The sequence below is a fragment of the Saccopteryx bilineata genome, chromosome 4, assembly GCF_036850765.1.
Source record: "Saccopteryx bilineata isolate mSacBil1 chromosome 4, mSacBil1_pri_phased_curated, whole genome shotgun sequence".
Taxonomy (NCBI): Eukaryota; Metazoa; Chordata; class Mammalia; order Chiroptera; family Emballonuridae; genus Saccopteryx; species Saccopteryx bilineata.
The window spans coordinates 198,425,793-198,442,716 of NC_089493.1; the positions used below are offsets into that span (position 1 = coordinate 198,425,793).

Consider the following 16,924-nt stretch of genomic DNA (forward strand, 5'->3'; position numbering starts at 1 on the left):
GCTGCTGTGGCCTTGTGGTCCGTTTCAAAACCTGTCCCTGTGATTTCTCTGATTTCACTCCTGTTTTTTCAAGATCATTTAGCCGTTTTAGTCCTTTTGATTTTCCATGTAAGTCTAAGAATCAGTCTGTCTGTCTGCAGAGAGCCCTGCTGGGGTGTTGATGGGTGCTGTGTCGAGTCGACTCGCGTCTGGGAAGAGCGCCTTCCTGTTCCCGCCGTGAGAGTCGTCTGCTCCATGAACATGGTCCGTCTCTCTGTGTGTCCACAGCTCTGATTTCTCTCTGCAGCGTTTTTACTTTCAGGGTAAAGATTCGGTGTGTCTCATCTGATCTACACCTGAGTGTGTCTTTTTATGCCGGTTGTAAGTGTTGTTCCGTTTTGGTTGACTGTTATTTTGTTACCATGTAGAGGTGACTGACTTAGTGCTCCATCTCGGGTCCTGCATCCCTACTAAATTTACATAGTTCTGCGAGAATGTCTCAGTCCTCATGTTTGGTTGATTTCTTGGAATTTTCTACAGATACTCTGTTGTTTATAAACTCGGTCAGTTTTATGTCTTGTTTTCCAAGTGGTGTTCCCTTGGCCTCTTTTCCTTGTGTCCTATGCCAGCGATGACCTTGGGTGCGGTGACAAGGGGGAGGAGGGGCAGGAGTCTCTGTCTGGGTCCTGGTCTCGGGGTGAGGGGCACTCACGCTTCCATTGAGAATGATGTTTGCTCGCCTGACCAGGCGGTGGTGCAGTGGATAGAGCCTCGGACTAGATGCGGAGGACCCAGGTTTGAGACCCCGAGGTCGCCAGCTTGAGCGCGGGCTCATCTGGTTTGAGCAAGGCTCACCAGCTTGGACCCAAGGTCACTGGCTTGAGCAAGGGGTCATTTGCTCTGCTGTAGCCCCACAGTCAAGGCACATATGAGAAAGCAATCAATGAACAATTGAGGTGCCACAACAAAGAATTGCTGCTTCTCATCTCTCTCCCTTCCTGTCTGTCTGTCCCTCTCTCTGACTCTCTCTCTGACTCTGTCAAAAAAAAAAAAAAGAAGAATGAAGTTTGCTGAAGGTTTTCGTAGTGTCTTCATTGTGACGTACAAGTTCCCATCTCTTCTCGATTTATCATGAAAGGATGTTTAATTTTCTCAAATCCTTTTCTTCCTTGAATAGATTAATATGATCATGTGGGACTTTCAGTATGGTAGGTGACATTGGATTATTTTTCAGTGTTGAAAGTCTGACATCCTGACAAAACTTGCATCATCAAAACACATTGTTCTTGGTACATATATACAGGATTCAACCTGCTGATGCCTTGTTCGTGACTTTTGTATCCATGTTCATGAGGGACGTTGGCCTGTAGTTTCACTGTCCTGTCCTTGTCTGGCTCATGAGGGACCTGGGGGTGCTCCTTTCTCTTACCTCTTCTGGAAGAGACTGTGTAGAATTATCATTCTTTCGTCTTTAAATTTTATACCCAGTTAAACCGTCCAGGCCTGGATAGCTCTGTTACAGAAGGTTTTAAACTAACGCGCCGGCTTGTTTAGTGTTTGTTGTCAATACTCACGGTGTGTGTTTTATCCCAGGTGGACATGGGTGGATCGTGGGCTTTGCACCAGAGTTACTTACGTCAGAGCTGTCTGGCTGGGGGGTGGGGGGGGGGCTGTCCCTGCAGCTCCTCTGTTTGTGGGTCTGCAGTGGGACCCTCACTCCTGACCTGACACTCGGGGTCTCCCCTCTTCTCATAGCAGTCGTGCTGGGGGTCACAGTTTAGCTGTCTTTTCAAAAAAACCCAGTGTTTGGTTTCTTCCATTTTTCTCCTTGTTTTGTTTCTAATTTCTTTGATTTCTTGCTTTTACTATATTTTTCTCTCTCCTTGCTTCGAGTGTGTTTTTCCCCTTCTTTTCTAGTTTGAGGTGGAAGCTTAGATTATGGACCTGAGGTCTTATATTCTAATATAAGCGTTTAAGGCTACAGACTTCTCTAAGCGTGGCCTCACGTGCACCCAGAGGTCTTGGTAAGTTGTGTTTTCATTTCCATTGAGTTAGAAACGTTCTCTAGCTTTATGAGTCTTCCTGAAACCGCGAGTGACGTTTCCAGATGTTTGGAGATTTTCCTCTCCTCCTGATACCTGGTCTAATTCCACTGTGGTCTGTAAACGTAGTTTATATCGTCTCAATCTGAGAACCGTGTCCAGGTTCAGTCCGTGCTCCCAGGAGCATGCTCTGCCTCGGGGAAGCCGCACCCGAGCCTGAGCCGCGTCTGCGCGGAGGCAGCCATGCCCTGGGAATGTCCAGCCAGCGGCCGTGCCCCGGGAATGTCCAGCCAGCGGCCGTGCCCCGGGAAGGTCCAGCCAGCGGCCGTGCCCCGGGAAGGTCCAGCCAGCGGCCGTGCCCTGGGAAGGTCCAGCCAGTGTCCACGGGGCTGGTGTCTGAGGGAGCCCTGCGTCCTCCCTTCCGCAGCCGCGGCCCTCCGACACGTTCTGCTCGCTAGGGAGGCGTGAAAGTGCCCGGCCACGCCTGGGCTTGTCTGTTTCTCCCCAGTTCTGCCGGGTTTTTCTTCGTGTACTTGGAAGCTCTGCTTTTAGGAGCAAACACAAATAGGCTGTGGGTCTCCTTGGTCGATGTCATCTCCCCTCTTCTGTGTGGCAGTGTCTGGTATGGCTCCGGTGCTGATGTGGCCACTCGGGCCCCTCCCTCTCTGCCCCTCCCCTCCTCCCCTCCGGCCCCCTCCCCTCCTCCCCTCCTCCCCTCCAGCCTCCCTCCTCCTCTCCTTTCCTCCTGCCCCCTCCCCTCCTCCCCTCCTGCCCTCTCTGCCCCTCCCCTCCTGCTCCCTCCCCTCCTCCCTTCCCCTCCTCCCCTCCTTCCCCCTTTCCTCCTCCCCTCCTCCCCCTTCCCCTCCTGCCCTCTGTGACCTCTCTGCCCCCTCCCCTTCTCCCCTCCAGCCCCCTCCCCTCCTCCCCTCCTCCCCTCCTTCCCTCTGGCCCCTCCCCTCCTCCCCTCCAGCCCCCTGCCCTCTTGCCCTCTCTGCCCCCTCCCCTCCTCCCCTCCCCTCCTACCCTCCTCCCCTCCTGCCTCCTCCCCTCCCCTCCTCCCCTCCTCCCCTCCAGCCCCTCCTGCCTCCTCCCCTCCCCTCCTCTCCCCCTGCCCCCCCTTCTATATCGCCCACTGTTCATTTCGGATAGTTTTGATTCTGTAAAGAGCCGTCAACCTCTCTGCACTCCAGTCCACTGCAGGGCCGGCCTCTGTTGTTTATGGCCATGGTCACCGTGTCTGTGGGGAGCCCAGCACTCTGCTCAGTGCTGGAAATGCAGAGCAGGCCGTCTGACAGAGGGGACGCAGATGACACAGGGACCGTGTGGCAGTGGCTGAGCTCCGAGTGGGCTGTCGGGGCCTTTCCGGGCGAGGCCAGCTGGGCTTTGGGACCAGCGGGCACCCAGCGTGGACAGTGGCATCTTGGGCCAGAGGCTCCTTTAGCACCTGGGAGGAGCTCAGGGAGGCGAGCGTCCTCCTCTCAGAGCTGCGGCTGCTGGTGTGCTCGTCATAGGGGCGTGGCCAGGTGGCAGCCACCCGTGCCTGGCCGATTTCTCCACATGCACACCCGTGCACTCACACTCACCGGCGTGTATGCGTCCACGTGTGCACACGCACATTCGCGTGCACTCTCTCTCACCAGGCAGCCCTGCCTGAGGGACGAGGGGAGCATCCTGCTCTGTGCGCAGACGAGCGTTGTGTGCGGCTCCGCTCGCTGTGAGCACGTCTGCAGCCACAGAGGGCCTCACGGGTGCCTGTCCGTCCTGTCCCGCAGAGCACAGCCCTCCCGCCTCACAGGGACGCCTCTGCACGGCCTGCCGCGGACCAGCGCAGCTTCCAAATAACGGTGCGGAATTAAGGAAACACACTTTGTCAGAACAAAACCGATGGGACCGGGAGGACTCCTCAAACTGCCTGGCAGCATCTGAGTGCCTCACAGCCTCAGTTCGCTTTATTATATGGACCTATGCAAATCAAGGACCCTGATACAAAGTTGCACATCAAAGGCTAAGACAGGAACTCTCCCAAGGCAAAAACAGTATACATTAGTGAATTTTACAAACATCTGAAAACAAAGAGTCAGAGGAAGGGTATGTATATTGCTTCCTGCAACCCAAGGAAGGAAGTGGAGTGGGTGCAAACACAGAGCATCAAAGCCAAATATGGAGATGGAGGGGGTAGAACTTAAGCCCCCTGCCAAGCCTTGAATCTATAATGGCTTTTTGCCATTACCGGTCCACAACATATCCCCCTTTTCTTTTTAATTTGTGTGCGGAGATTTGCACTCATCTGATTTTCTAATTTGGAGGCAGACGGAGAAAATACAGAATAAACACAAAATTAGTATAGCCAATGCTAACAGATACCCAAAACAAGTATACTAATACATCACAGTAATTAAAGCCTTTAAGCAAACTCTTTAAGCTAATAATACAATAAGAATCTATAAAAGAGTAATGTCCTTAAAGTGTTCACCAAGTCCAAGTTGGCACCAACACCATTCCAAATCTCTGCAAATGCAACCCAACCCCAGTTCAGTCCATCAAAAACTGTCACAGGAGCAGGAGTCCAGGAAAAGTCCACTTTCAGAAGTCCACATGGCACTGGAATTGCTGTCACACTTCCACACTCTGCAGCTAGCATCAAAGTCCCAATGACCGCTGCTTCCCAGCTGGCAATGACCCAGGTAGACTGGAAAAGCCATCTGCAGCACGCATGAAGACGGAGCTTCCGTTTTCTTTAAACTGGAAAGATGAACCCAGGGGTCCTATACTGGAGCTTTACAGCCATGGAGTGGTGAGGAGAACCTTGGGATACACTAAGCTGGGTGGCAGAGGTAATTTTGTAAATTGGCAAAAAAGGAAAAAAGGAGCTCTGAATTAGGAGTAGGTCCTAGCCTAAACTATGAGTGGGGCATTGAGGCAGGAGGAATAAAAGAAAGACTGTATATTAATCAAAGCAGCAGAAAACAGGACTATCAATACCCACAACAGAGATCTTCAAGGGAAGAATAAAAAACCTGAATATTCAGGCAAGACCTAGTTAAATGACCCTTGTGTAAATGAGACCAGTCTACCAGCTACTTGGAAGAAATACCCCAGGCTCGTCCACAGTGTCGTAGATGGGGCTGACGGCCCTGGGCACCTTTTAGCCTTCAGTGGCAAATCCCAGTATTCTGGGCAAGGTTAGGTCACAGGTGGATGGAGCAGGGCTGGAAGAGACTGAACCCTCCCTTAGAGGAGTGAGGGGGAAGCCTACCTTCCAGTGTCCCTTCTTCCTCACAGCAAAGGCATGTAAGCCTGGCAGGCTTTGGCTTAAATGACCATCCTTTCCACTATTGAAGCAGGGCCCTGATGAAGTTCCAGTTGGAGCGTTGGAGCCTCTGAGGGCGTATGCCAAGAGCTAGTATTTTACCTGATCTCCTTTGGGCTTTTTCGGCCTCTTGGTACCTTAAAAGCCATGCTCAGAAGATCTCGCTGAGGGGCTTGAGGGTCCCTATCTGCCTATATATCTGGAGCTATTCAGAAAAGAACAAAACAGTGTCATTAGCTGGAATCAAATAAAAGTTAAAAAAAAAAAAAGGGTAGTAGTTTGCAGGACAAAAATTTGGGCATCTCTTATACATCAGCATTCAAGATAAACTGTTTGAAGTAAAAAGCGTAACAGGGTAGACCTGCAGGAGCTCCAGGACATGACTCCCCCCCCCTTTCTTTTTATATTATTTACAATTGAATTACACTTTACAATATTTTGACTTCAAATATTGCAAGAAATTCTTGACTTTGTTAACTTTTAACAAAAATAAGAGTAAAAGCACCTCCAAACAACATTCCCACACTTATCAAAACACCCCCTTAACATTAATTAACAGGCACTTTAGAGAGTACATATCAAAACTGAAAAATCCCATTGTGATCTTCATTATTCTTCTACAGCAAAAAAATCTTTACACCTTTATTATGTAAATCTATGCTGCTTCAAGCCTTTCACTTGCGGCCTGGAGCAGCCTGGCCAAACCAGCAAGTCTTTTGGATCCAAAATGAGCATGCTCTACTTATTCCAAACAAAATTATATTTATATAGGGAAATGAAATTATTCCCATTTTGTTTTCAATACTACAGCCGGCACTTCCAAAACTATTATCATCATTACTTTTCATGTAAGGACTTATTCAGGCCTTATAAACAAAAACACTTAGACATTAAACAAAGACTTCACATACAATCACACAAATCAAGAGTGAAACCCGGGGTTTTAGAGATTGAACTATGGCCTGCTTGATCTTAAGTAGGGCTATCTTAATAGGAACGTAATAAGGATATATACTAAACAGAGATCTCTCTCGAAAAATCTCAAGACGGCCGTATGAGATTTCTATTCAGCAATACCCAAATCAGGCCCCCCTTTCGCCCTCCTTTCAAGCAATGGATCAGGAAAATAAAATGATCTAAAACATTAAAAAAATTAGATAATAATTGAGAAAGGGAAAAGAGCATAGTAAGTCTTATGCAATTGCTCTTGTGAAGTGAGTCTCTCATCTAGAATCATGGTGTCTCACCAGTTGTTCAGGGATCCACCGAGGAGCTTCAGCAGACCTAGGAAAAACACACACATATCCTCGGCCCCATAAGATAACAGGGTCTGGCCCTTGCCAGATTCCTGTGAGTGGGTCCCTCCATCGCACTTCAGGGAAGGCTTTCCTTGCAGGGTTCCAGAGTCTCTCTGCTGCTGAATGACCCTGTACATCAGTATTCAAAAAATTTAAAGTGAAAAGAGCATGACAAAGAAGATTTGCAGGAGTTTGAGGGTATAATTCCCCTTTTTTAATTTTTTCCAATTGGTTTTTAAGTGTTTGATGTGCACGCTCTACAATGCCTTGACCCTGGGGATTGTAAGGAATTCCCGTCCTTAGGTCAAGTCCAAAAGTCTGACAAAATGTAGTAAATGCTTTTCCTACATATGCAGGAGCATTGTCAGTTTTAATCAGTTTAGGAAGTCCAATAATAGAAAATGCATACAAGCAATGAGCTATAACATGTTTAGCAGCCTCTCCTGTTCTGGCAGAGGCTACTATAAATCCAGAATTAGTATCTACTGTAACGTGGACAAAGGATTGTTTGCCAAATGAAGGTATATGAGTAACATCCATTTGCCAAAGTTGTCCCGGTAGGAGTCCTCAAGGGTTAATTCCAAACGAAGGGACAGATTGTAATATAGGGCACCTTGGACAAGATTTAACAATCTGCCATGCTGCTTCCCGAGAAAGTTGAAACTGTTTACGCAGGGCTGCAGCGTTCTGGTGATGGATAGTATGAGACTGAATTGCTTGATCTGTCATGGTTGCTCCAATAATTTTCTTTTGGGTAGCTTGATCAACAAGGGCATTCCCTTGCGCTAAAGCTCCAGGGAGCATGGAGTGAGCTCGAATATGTCCTATAAAACACGGAGCTGTATGTTGACGTACAAGTCTTTGAAGAAGGAGGAACTGCTGAAATAGTTCCTCATCAGCAGTTGTCCCTAAGACAGCAGTCTCTATAGTGGAAACAACCATAAGTAAATATCTGCTGTCTGTATATAAATTAAAGGAGGAGTATGGCAAATGCTGAAAAGCCATGATAATGGCATGTAATTCTACTCTTTGGGTTGATTTTAAGGTGACTGTTTCAGTATAAAGCTGTCCATTGATTATTAAGCCTGCTATTCCTGAGCTGGATCCGTCAGTAAAGATTGTAGGTGCTTCAGGAATGGGCTCATTAACAATTGTCTTAGGAAATATAAAGGTAGTAATTAATGAAAATTGAACTATTTTATCAGCTGGGTAGTGAGAATCAATTTGGCCTGTAAAATTTGCAAAAGCGATTTGCCATTTTGTGGAAGTTTCCCAGAGCCATTGTTGTTGATCCTTTGAAAAAGGAACAACAATAGTCTGTGGCTCAAAACCTATAAGCTGCAAGAGTCGCCTACGCCCCTTGATAATCAAGGAGGCAACAAGATCAAAATATGGAGATAAAACTTTCTTAGGAGTAACAGCTAAATGAATCCATTCAATAGGACCTGAAGCTTGCCACAATAGTCCTGTTGGAGTGTAACTTGAGGGACATATTAGTAGGGCAATTGATTCCTCAGGATTTATGCGTTTTAGTTGTGCTTGCTGCAAGGCCTTTTCTACAAGCTTTAAAGCTTGTTGTCCCGCAGGTGTAAGTAGCCGAGGAGAAGCTGGTTCAGCTGAGCCTCTAAGAATATCAAAAAGTGGCTTCAGTTCTCCAGTAGTTAATTTCAAGGAAGGTCTAAGCCAATTAATGTCTCCTAACAGTTTCTGGAAATCGTTTAAAGTTTGCAAATGATCTGTCCTGATTTCTATTTTCTGTGGGCGAATTTGTTGTCCCTCAATAATTTGTCCTAAATAAGAAAAAGGTAAAGATTGCTGTACCTTTTCAGGAGCTATATAAAGTCCTGATTTTTTCAGAGAATATTCTAGTTGTTGCAAAATGGTCAACACAGTGTCTTTATCTGGATGAGCAATAAGAATATCATCCATATAATGAATTATGTATGCCTTAGGGTGTTGCCTTCGTACTGGAGAGATGGCTTGAGCAACATATTTTTGGCACAAGGTAGGACTATTAGCCATACCTTGAGGCAAAACTCTCCACTGGTATCGCTCCATGGGAGCCTGAAAATTAAGTGAAGGAACACTGAATGCAAAACGCTTGCAATCATGAGGGCTTAAAGGAATAGTAAAAAAGCAATCCTTCAAATCAACAACTATAAGGTGATAGTTCCATGGAATGGCAGTAGGAGAAGGAAGTCCTAGCTGGAGAGGACCCATAATTTCCATAGTCTTATTTATTGCTCTCAAATCTTGTAATAGCCTCCAGTTTCCTGATTTCTTTTTAATGACAAATATAGGCGTATTCCATGGACTATTAGATGGTTCAATGTGCCCAAGCTGTAGCTGTTCCTGTACCAATTGAGCAGCTGCCCTAAGTTTCTCCTGAGAAAGGGGCCATTGGTCTACCCATACAGGATTATCTGATTTCCAAGTAATTGGGTCTGCACAGTGCATTCTTGGGGTAGCAGGAGCTACCAAGGCCCCTATGCAAAATTTTGATATCCTAATCCATGCCTTCTGGTATTGGGTGCCACTTCTATGGGGGTGAGAATTCCTCGCTGTTCTTTCCCTAGACCCTTAGTGGGCAAAAATCCCTGATCAAGCATTTGAGTGCTAACTAAACTATTAGGACTGACAAGCAATGCCCCCATATTTTTCAAAACATCTCTACCCCACAAATTAACTGGCAATCCAGGGAGCACATAAGGCTGAAAAAATCCAGAATGACCTTCTTTATCTTCCCATTGTAAAAAACTAGAACTTTGTTGAGGGGATTTACTCTGCCCTATACCTTGTAATTCTGTGGCTGCTGCATGAGTGGGCCAGGAAGGAGGCCAATGTAGCTTTGCAATAACAGATACATCAGCCCCAGTATCTAAAAGCCCTTTAAATTTACGCCCTTGTATTGTTAGTTCCATTTCAGGGCGTTCCTGACCTATTTTTTGAATCCAATAGGCAGTATCAGTGGAGCCAAATCTTTGATTCTCTTGGGGTCCCTTTAGCAGGGTTTGGCCTTGTCTTAAAAGAGGTAAAAGGATTAATTGAGCAATTTTCATATCAGGGGAGATAGTGACTATATTCCTCAAAGTGTGAGCCATTACTTTAATTTCCCCTGTATAATCAGAGTCTATCACTCCAGGAAGAACAAAGAATTCCCTCATAGTTAAACTACTTTTGCCTAACAAGATTCCTACTGTGTTACTGGGAAGTGGCCCAAAAATTCCAGTGGGTATGGCTTGAGGTCCCATCTCTGGAGTCAATACGAATTGGGAGGTGGGACTGAGGTCCAGTCCTGTACTGCCTGTTGTTGCCTGGGATAGTTGGGCAATGTTTGGCCTACTGGAATCTGAATTTGCTGAGGAAACACTGACATTGCCCCTATTGTTTGATGGGGCCGGGGAGGGCCCCATTGTCCGTTTCCCTGCCCTGCGGTAGTACATTTAGGCCTCCCCTTATTCTTCCAATGTTTCCCATGTCTACAAAGTGGGCAGAGGTCCGGAGCCTTAAGGGCTGGCTGTCCTTGAGGGAGAGGCCGAGACCAATATCCGGGGAAAGCAGGGCAGTTTTTAGCAAAATGCCCCGAACCCCCGCATTGAAAACAGTTTCCACGGGCAAAAGTACTTCCCTGACCTTCCTTCCTTCGCTTGTTCTGTCCTTTATCAAAATTTTGTCCTGGAAATCTTGCCTTATTACCTGTGGTAAAGGCAAGACCTTGCATGTATGAAGGCCCAACATCAGCGCAAATTCTAATATAATCCTCTATATCTCCCTTCTTGCGGTGAGGCCGAAGTGCAGCCTGACAAGCAGAATTAGCATTTTCATAGGCTAGTTGTTTTATTAAAACCTTTCCCACATTTTTATCCCCTACTCTTCTTTCAACTGCTTGAATTAGCCGTGAGACAAAGTCTTGAAATCGCTCGTCTGCACCCTGCCTAATTTTACCAAATTCTTCTGGTTTGGTCCCTGGAATAGGCAGGCATTTCCATGCCTGTGTGGCTAGCTAATTAATTATATCATAAATAGCTGGTCGATAATCTAATTGAGTTGCCGTATGGGCATACTGTCCTTCTCCAGTTAACATATCTACAGTAACAGCAACCTCCTCTTGCTGATTTTTCTCATCCAGCTCTATAGCCTTTTCATGAAAGTTTGACTTCCACAACAAATAATCACCCCCAGAGAGACAAGCACGAGCAATCGCCTTCCAGTCATTTGGGGGAAGAGCCTTTGCACTAATGGTATCTAATAAACCAAGTGTAAAAGGGGCAGTAGGCCCATACTGAGCACAAGCAAGTTTAAGCTCTTTCAGAGTTTTAAAAGGTACAGGTTCATGTTCTCGCACTAGTCTCCCTGTATCATCCTGTCTTTCCACAATAGGAAAACAGGCAAAGCCATCTATTGTTTCCCCTATATTTCGAGCCTGGTCTATAGATTGTTGGAGAGGAGATTTCCCAGATTTTGAGCTATAGACTATGGAATCAGCCCGATAAGGGAACGGAGGAGCAGAGGGTTGAATGTAGGAAGGAGCTGAGGGCAGCGGAGGCCCCACGGCTGAGGCAGCCATAGCCACGGATTTTTCATCCCCCCTGTCATCCTCAGACTTCAAGTTATCCTCATATTCACATCCCTCTGTTTCCGGCTTACCCTGATACTCTTCAGACAATGATTTGTCTTCATATGGAAACATTTTTACAAAAAGGTCCCTTACTTTTGACCCTATCTGTCCCATATTCTTTTACTCCCAACTACACTTTCCCCAAAAACTTTCTTTACTCACTGTGCGCACCTCACTTTGGGGAGTTCCGTCACCTTCCTTCAGTTTTAGTTTCCTCGTACTCAAGTCGTCTGTTCGGGCGCCACTTGCCGCGGACCAGCGCAGCTTCCAAATAACGGTGCGGAATTAAGGAAACACACTTTGTCAGAACAAAACCGATGGGACCGGGAGGACTCCTCAAACTGCCTGGCAGCATCTGAGTGCCTCACAGCCTCAGTTCGCTTTATTATATGGACCTATGCAAATCAAGGACCCTGATACAAAGTTGCACATCAAAGGCTAAGACAGGAACTCTCCCAAGGCAAAAACAGTATACATTAGTGAATTTTACAAACATCTGAAAACAAAGAGTCAGAGGAAGGGTATGTATATTGCTTCCTGCAACCCAAGGAAGGAAGTGGAGTGGGTGCAAACACAGAGCATCAAAGCCAAATATGGAGATGGAGGGGGTAGAACTTAAGCCCCCTGCCAAGCCTTGAATCTATAATGGCTTTTTGCCATTACCGGTCCACAACAACGGCCTGTGGGCCGCTTGCCGCCCGGGCAGGGACTCAACACCATCGCCCAGAGCCGTCTCTGCCCGCGCCGGGGTCTCCTCCACACACCCCCGTCCCCAGCGTGTCTGGAGATGACCCAGCCGTCCTCTGGAGTCTTGGCGTCCTCTGTAGGACGCGGCCACCCCTCGTGTGGGCTTCTGCCTGTCCCCCTCTGGCTCCATGGGGGGCAGGGCTCCCTCATCGTCTGGACGTCTCTGTAAGGGGTGCGCTGGCTGCACCCTGACACCCTGCTCGGGTGCTGTCACGGTGTGTGTAAATGTCCTAACCAGTGTCACAGGTCCACGCCTGTGTGTTTGGGAACAGAACTGTAGCCTCACCCACCACCTCTCCCCTCCCCCCGAGCGCAGGGCCTCTCCCGGGGGCCGTGCACTGTCCTGTCACGTCCCCTCTCCTTGCAGGCTGAAGATCGAGGAGCTGGAAGCAGAGCGGCGGCGTCTGGAGGAGGACAAGAGGGAGCTGGAGACGCAGCTCGAGCACCTCACCCTGCAGGTAGGGCGGCTCCCGGGCCTCGTGTCTCCTCCCGCACCCGGGGCGTCCCGCTCTCTGGCTCAGGCTGAACCCCACCCAGGACCCACTCACCCCCTCCCCCGCTGACCGCGCGCATGCCCCCCAGAGCCCATGGAGTGCGCCCGCCCCAGGGGCCACGCCATCCAGAGCCCACAGAGGGCGCCTGCCTGGGGCCATGCCGTCCAGGCCCCCCAGAGCCCACAGAGGGTGCCCGCCCCAGGGGCCACGCCGTCCTGACCCCCAGAGCCCACAGAGGGCGCCCACCTGGGGCCACGCCATCCAGGCCCCCCAGAGCCCACAGAGGGTGCCCGCCCCAGGGGCCACGCCGTCCTGACCCCCAGAGCCCACAGAGGGTGCCCGCCCGGGGCCATGCCGTCCTGACCCCCAGAGCCCACAGAGGGCGCCCACCCTGGGCCACGCCGTCCTGACCCCCAGAGCCCACAGAGGGCGCCCACCCCAGGGGCCACGCCGTCCTGACCCCCAGAGCCCACAGAGGGCGCCCACCTGGGGCCACGCCGTCCAGACCCCCAGAGCCCACAGAGGGTGCCCACTTGGGGCCACGCCATCCAGACCCCCAGAGCCCACAGAGGGCGCCCGCCTGGGGCCACGCCATCCTGACCCCCCAGAGCCCACAGAGGGCGCCCGCCTGGGGCCATGCCGTCCTGACCCCCAGAGCCCACAGAGGGCGCCCACCTGGGGCCACGCCGTACTGACCCCCAGAGCCCACAGAGGGTGCCCGCCTGGGGTCACGCCGTCCTGACCCCCAGAGCCCACAGAGGGCGCCCACCCTGGGCCACGCCGTCCTGACCCCCAGAGCCCACAGAGGGCACCCACCCCGGGCCACGCCGTCCCGGCTCCCCAGAGCCCACAGAGGGCGCCCGCCTGGGGCCATGCCGTCCTGACCCCCAGAGCCCACAGAGGCGCCCGCCCCGGGGGCCATGCCGTCCTGACCCCCAGAGCCCGCGTCTGTGTGTCCGCTTCGCCGCGTGTGTGCCCGTGCTGGTGGGTGGTGGGCCCGGGGAAGGAGGTCTTCTTGGTGTGGATGGGGTTATGTTCAGGCCTGTACCCCAGCACTGCAGTCATGAAGTCGAACTGCCGTGGACATCAGTGGTTTTCAGCCTTTAGACACAGGGACAGGTGGACAAAGGAGAACCATTTTGGGGAGCACTAAGGCAGAGCTCACCCCGAGCATGAACGAATTCTACTCAGATCCTCGGGTCTGCAATCTTCAGATGGCATCAGGGTGGTGAACTCTCCCGCGGACTGTCATGGGTTTTCTGGGGGGCCGGTCCGTGGGCTGGAGGTAAAGCCGCTGGTTCACACTGTTGGCTTTAGCTTTGTTTTCCCGTTCCTGTCCTCCTGTCTGAACCGCTCCACGGCAGGACGCCCACGGGGTTGCCATCACCCGCATTTTGGACAGACCATTGATTTTATCTTGACACCTATTAGAGGTAAATCAAATCTCGTTTTTATTACCAATTCCTGGAGATGGTGGAAGTGACAACTTGGATAAAGCCAGGCGCGGTGAGCCGCGGCCGGCCAGCGCTCAGCTCTGGGACCTGTCATCTCACAGCGTTTAATTGGGCTGCGGTTCTCAGTTGGGAGAGCCGGGCTGTTGGCAGGTGCATCCCCGCCCGCCCTCCTGCCCGCTGGGCAGCAGCACCGCGTCGGACGGGTGGCGACGCTTCCTGGCTCTTCAGTCGAGCGCAGCCTGAGACCCCCACTGATGGCTGCCCAGGCCCCCCGTGGTCGGGCCTCAGGGGGTCTTTCCTGCTTCTGGGGGAGGGAGGCCTCCAGGACCCGCCCGGGCGGGGCAGACAGGGCCCGAGGCTGAGGCGCAGAGTGGACGGTCTTGTGGATGGCCAAGGGACAAGTACGGACTCATGTGTGGTTCGGGGAGCCGCCCGGGCAGCAGAGAAGTGGGCATGTGAGCAACAGGCTTGTGGAAATGGGGTTCCGTGGGGCTTAAGCATCTGAGGCTCAGACGTCAGCAGGAGCCCGGCCCTACTCCTGGGCTGGGTGGTCTCAGCACGCCCGGGCTCTGAGCTTGAGCCCCCAGCGCATCCCCACGGGCTGTGAGGGTGACAGGCCACGTCAGCCTCCACTCCTGGCCCACAATGCTGAGGTCCGTCTGTGGCCACTTCTGCCTGTCCCATCATGAGGACAGAGACTTCGTGCCCACCCCCTCGGGCCCCAGGCCTGGGAAGCAGCGGCCGGCAGTGATGCCCCCAGGTGGCCCGGCTGCAGCACTCCTGCTGTGCTCGCCCCAGCCGTGGCCGCAGAGCCAGAGCGGGAGGCGGTGGGGGCCTGTGGCCTCGAGCTCTGCAGGCGGGGTGCGCGTCCGCCACGCGCTCGAGTGTTCTTCGGCAAACGCCCCTCTCCTCCCCTCCCTCTGGAGGAGTCTTCAAGTTGGGCGCTTCAAGGAAGATTGATTAAAATCAGCTGCGGTTTGACATAATTGGGAACATATGCTTGGAGAGGGCGCTCACTAGTTAGAACTTCTTGTAATTAGCTCACAGCTGGGTAGGGAGGAAACAGCTCCAGTTACGGCTCAGAGCTGTGTGCTCATGCGGCACCGGCCGGCCCCGGGAGGCTCACGCTCCTCCGTGGTGCATGGTCTGTGTGGGTCTCCCCGCGGTGCCGCGCTGTCCCGCACTCGCCGGGCGGCTGTCTCTGATGTGGCTCCAGGAGGTGGGCCTCCTGCCAGCCGTCGGGAGGACAGGTGGCCTGGGGCCCCCACTTAGAGACGGGGAAACTGAGGCCCACCGTTGGCCAACACATGAGCGACTAACACACACCTTTTTAGAGGGAGAACGGGATCTGAACATTTTCTCAGACAGACAGCTGAGCAAACCGCCGGGCCCCGTGGTGAGGCTGTGGGGGTCAGGGCTGAGGACGGACCCTCCATGAGTGAACTCGTGGAAACGATGGGAAATGCATTCCTTGTGCCCCAGGACTCAGCCCCACCCCAGTCCCACAGACTCCCCAGTCCATTCAGCCTTTCCCAGTGGCCCTGTCCTCTCGGTCCAGCTGTCTCTGAGCCGGTGGCTTGGAGGTGACCGCCTGGGCCCCCAACCTCCCTCCTGCCCTTGGTCCTTTTCACCTCCCTCCCCTCTGGCCTCGATCTCCCAGAACCAGGAATACAGTTGCAGAACAGCAGTGGGGGGAGCATGCGTGTCCTTCGTCAGACAGACTGCCCACCACCCTCCTGGTGGTGGTGGGCATGGGGCCCGGTGCGGGCTTGTCCCTCGCCAGCGGTGGCCCTGGTCACGGTCTGCTCCTTGGAGCACAGAGATGACACACTCGCTCTTCTGCCGGCCTGTCAGGGGAGCCCAGGGGAGGGCACGGCCTCTGTCAGAAGCACCCAGGGGACAGCTCGCAGGACATAGCACCCCAGGGGAGGGCACGGCCTCTGCTGCTGCCGCAGGACACCTGCACTGTCTCCACGCCCCAGCGTGATGATGACACACGGTGTCCCACGCTATTTCCTGTGGGCCACATGTGGGACTGTCCTGGCCACAGGCCCCTGGAGCACCTAAGGTGTGGAGTCCCCAGAGTCAGATGCACACAGCTCTGGGCCTGGCAGACGTTTGTCCATTGGGCAGCTGGACCTGGTTGGACACGGCCTCCCAGCGGGTGAGGACCCCCCAGCCCACCACCCCCGGGGGCTCTGTCAGGTCCAGTGCCATCTGTAGAGCCTGCTGGACTTTCCCCAGCATCCTGCGAGCAGATGTTCGCATACGATGGCAGAGTTGAGAGAGTTTCCCATCTGTCCACTGCCCGTCCTGTCATGGACGCTTCGCTGCGGTTGCCTGTGACGCATCCGTCCACCCCTCACCATCTACTCAGCCTTTCAAAAATTTCTTATGCATTTTAAAGGAAATTGTGAACATCTGTACCCTTCCCTCTAAATGCTTCAGCACGCATGTAATTAAGCAGGATTCGTCAGTGGGGTCGGAGCCCACGCCCGCTGTCCCTCAGAGCTGTCCAGCGCACTGCTTGTGCAAGCTGGCCGGCGGCTGGCGTGGGTGGCCCCGCGTGGCAGCATCCCCACGCGGCCTGCCTGCCCAGCCAGCCTGCAGTGCACTCCGGAAGGGGACCAGACTGCAGCCCAGTGACATTTTAAATGAATGTAACTTTTCTGGAAATGGAGTGGGTAGAAAATTGCTGGCTTCCCTGAGAGCACAGAGCTCACAGCGCCCGTGCAGACTGTCCCCGCTCCTGTCCCCGCGTCACCAGCAAGAAGTGCTGTCTAATCCAGACACCCCCAGCCCCCACCACCTTCTCCTTTGTGAATATGGTGTTGGGGACATCGCCCTGCCCCACTCCATCGGTGCTGTGACAGCCCCCTGAGCCCCCCCCGGTCCCTGCTGTCCAGCCTGCGGCCCCGGGCACACTTGTCAGTCCTTGGACCACATTCCCCACCCCCCATCCCACCTGCCAGAACCCTGAGC

The 16,924-nt window shown here is 52.3% G+C and overlaps 1 protein-coding gene across 4 annotated transcripts in view; it reads left to right on the plus strand.

Annotated features, from left to right (window-relative positions):
* The window catches only part of MAD1L1 (mitotic arrest deficient 1 like 1), a 334,114-nt gene that overhangs the window by 243,972 nt on the left and 73,218 nt on the right, over positions 1-16,924 (plus strand). For all 4 annotated transcript variants that reach the window (XM_066273526.1, XM_066273527.1, XM_066273528.1 and 1 more), the window contains exon 15: positions 12,362-12,452. In XM_066273526.1, the coding sequence (XP_066129623.1) occupies positions 12,362-12,452 (91 nt within the window). The remainder of the gene's footprint in view (positions 1-12,361; positions 12,453-16,924) is intronic.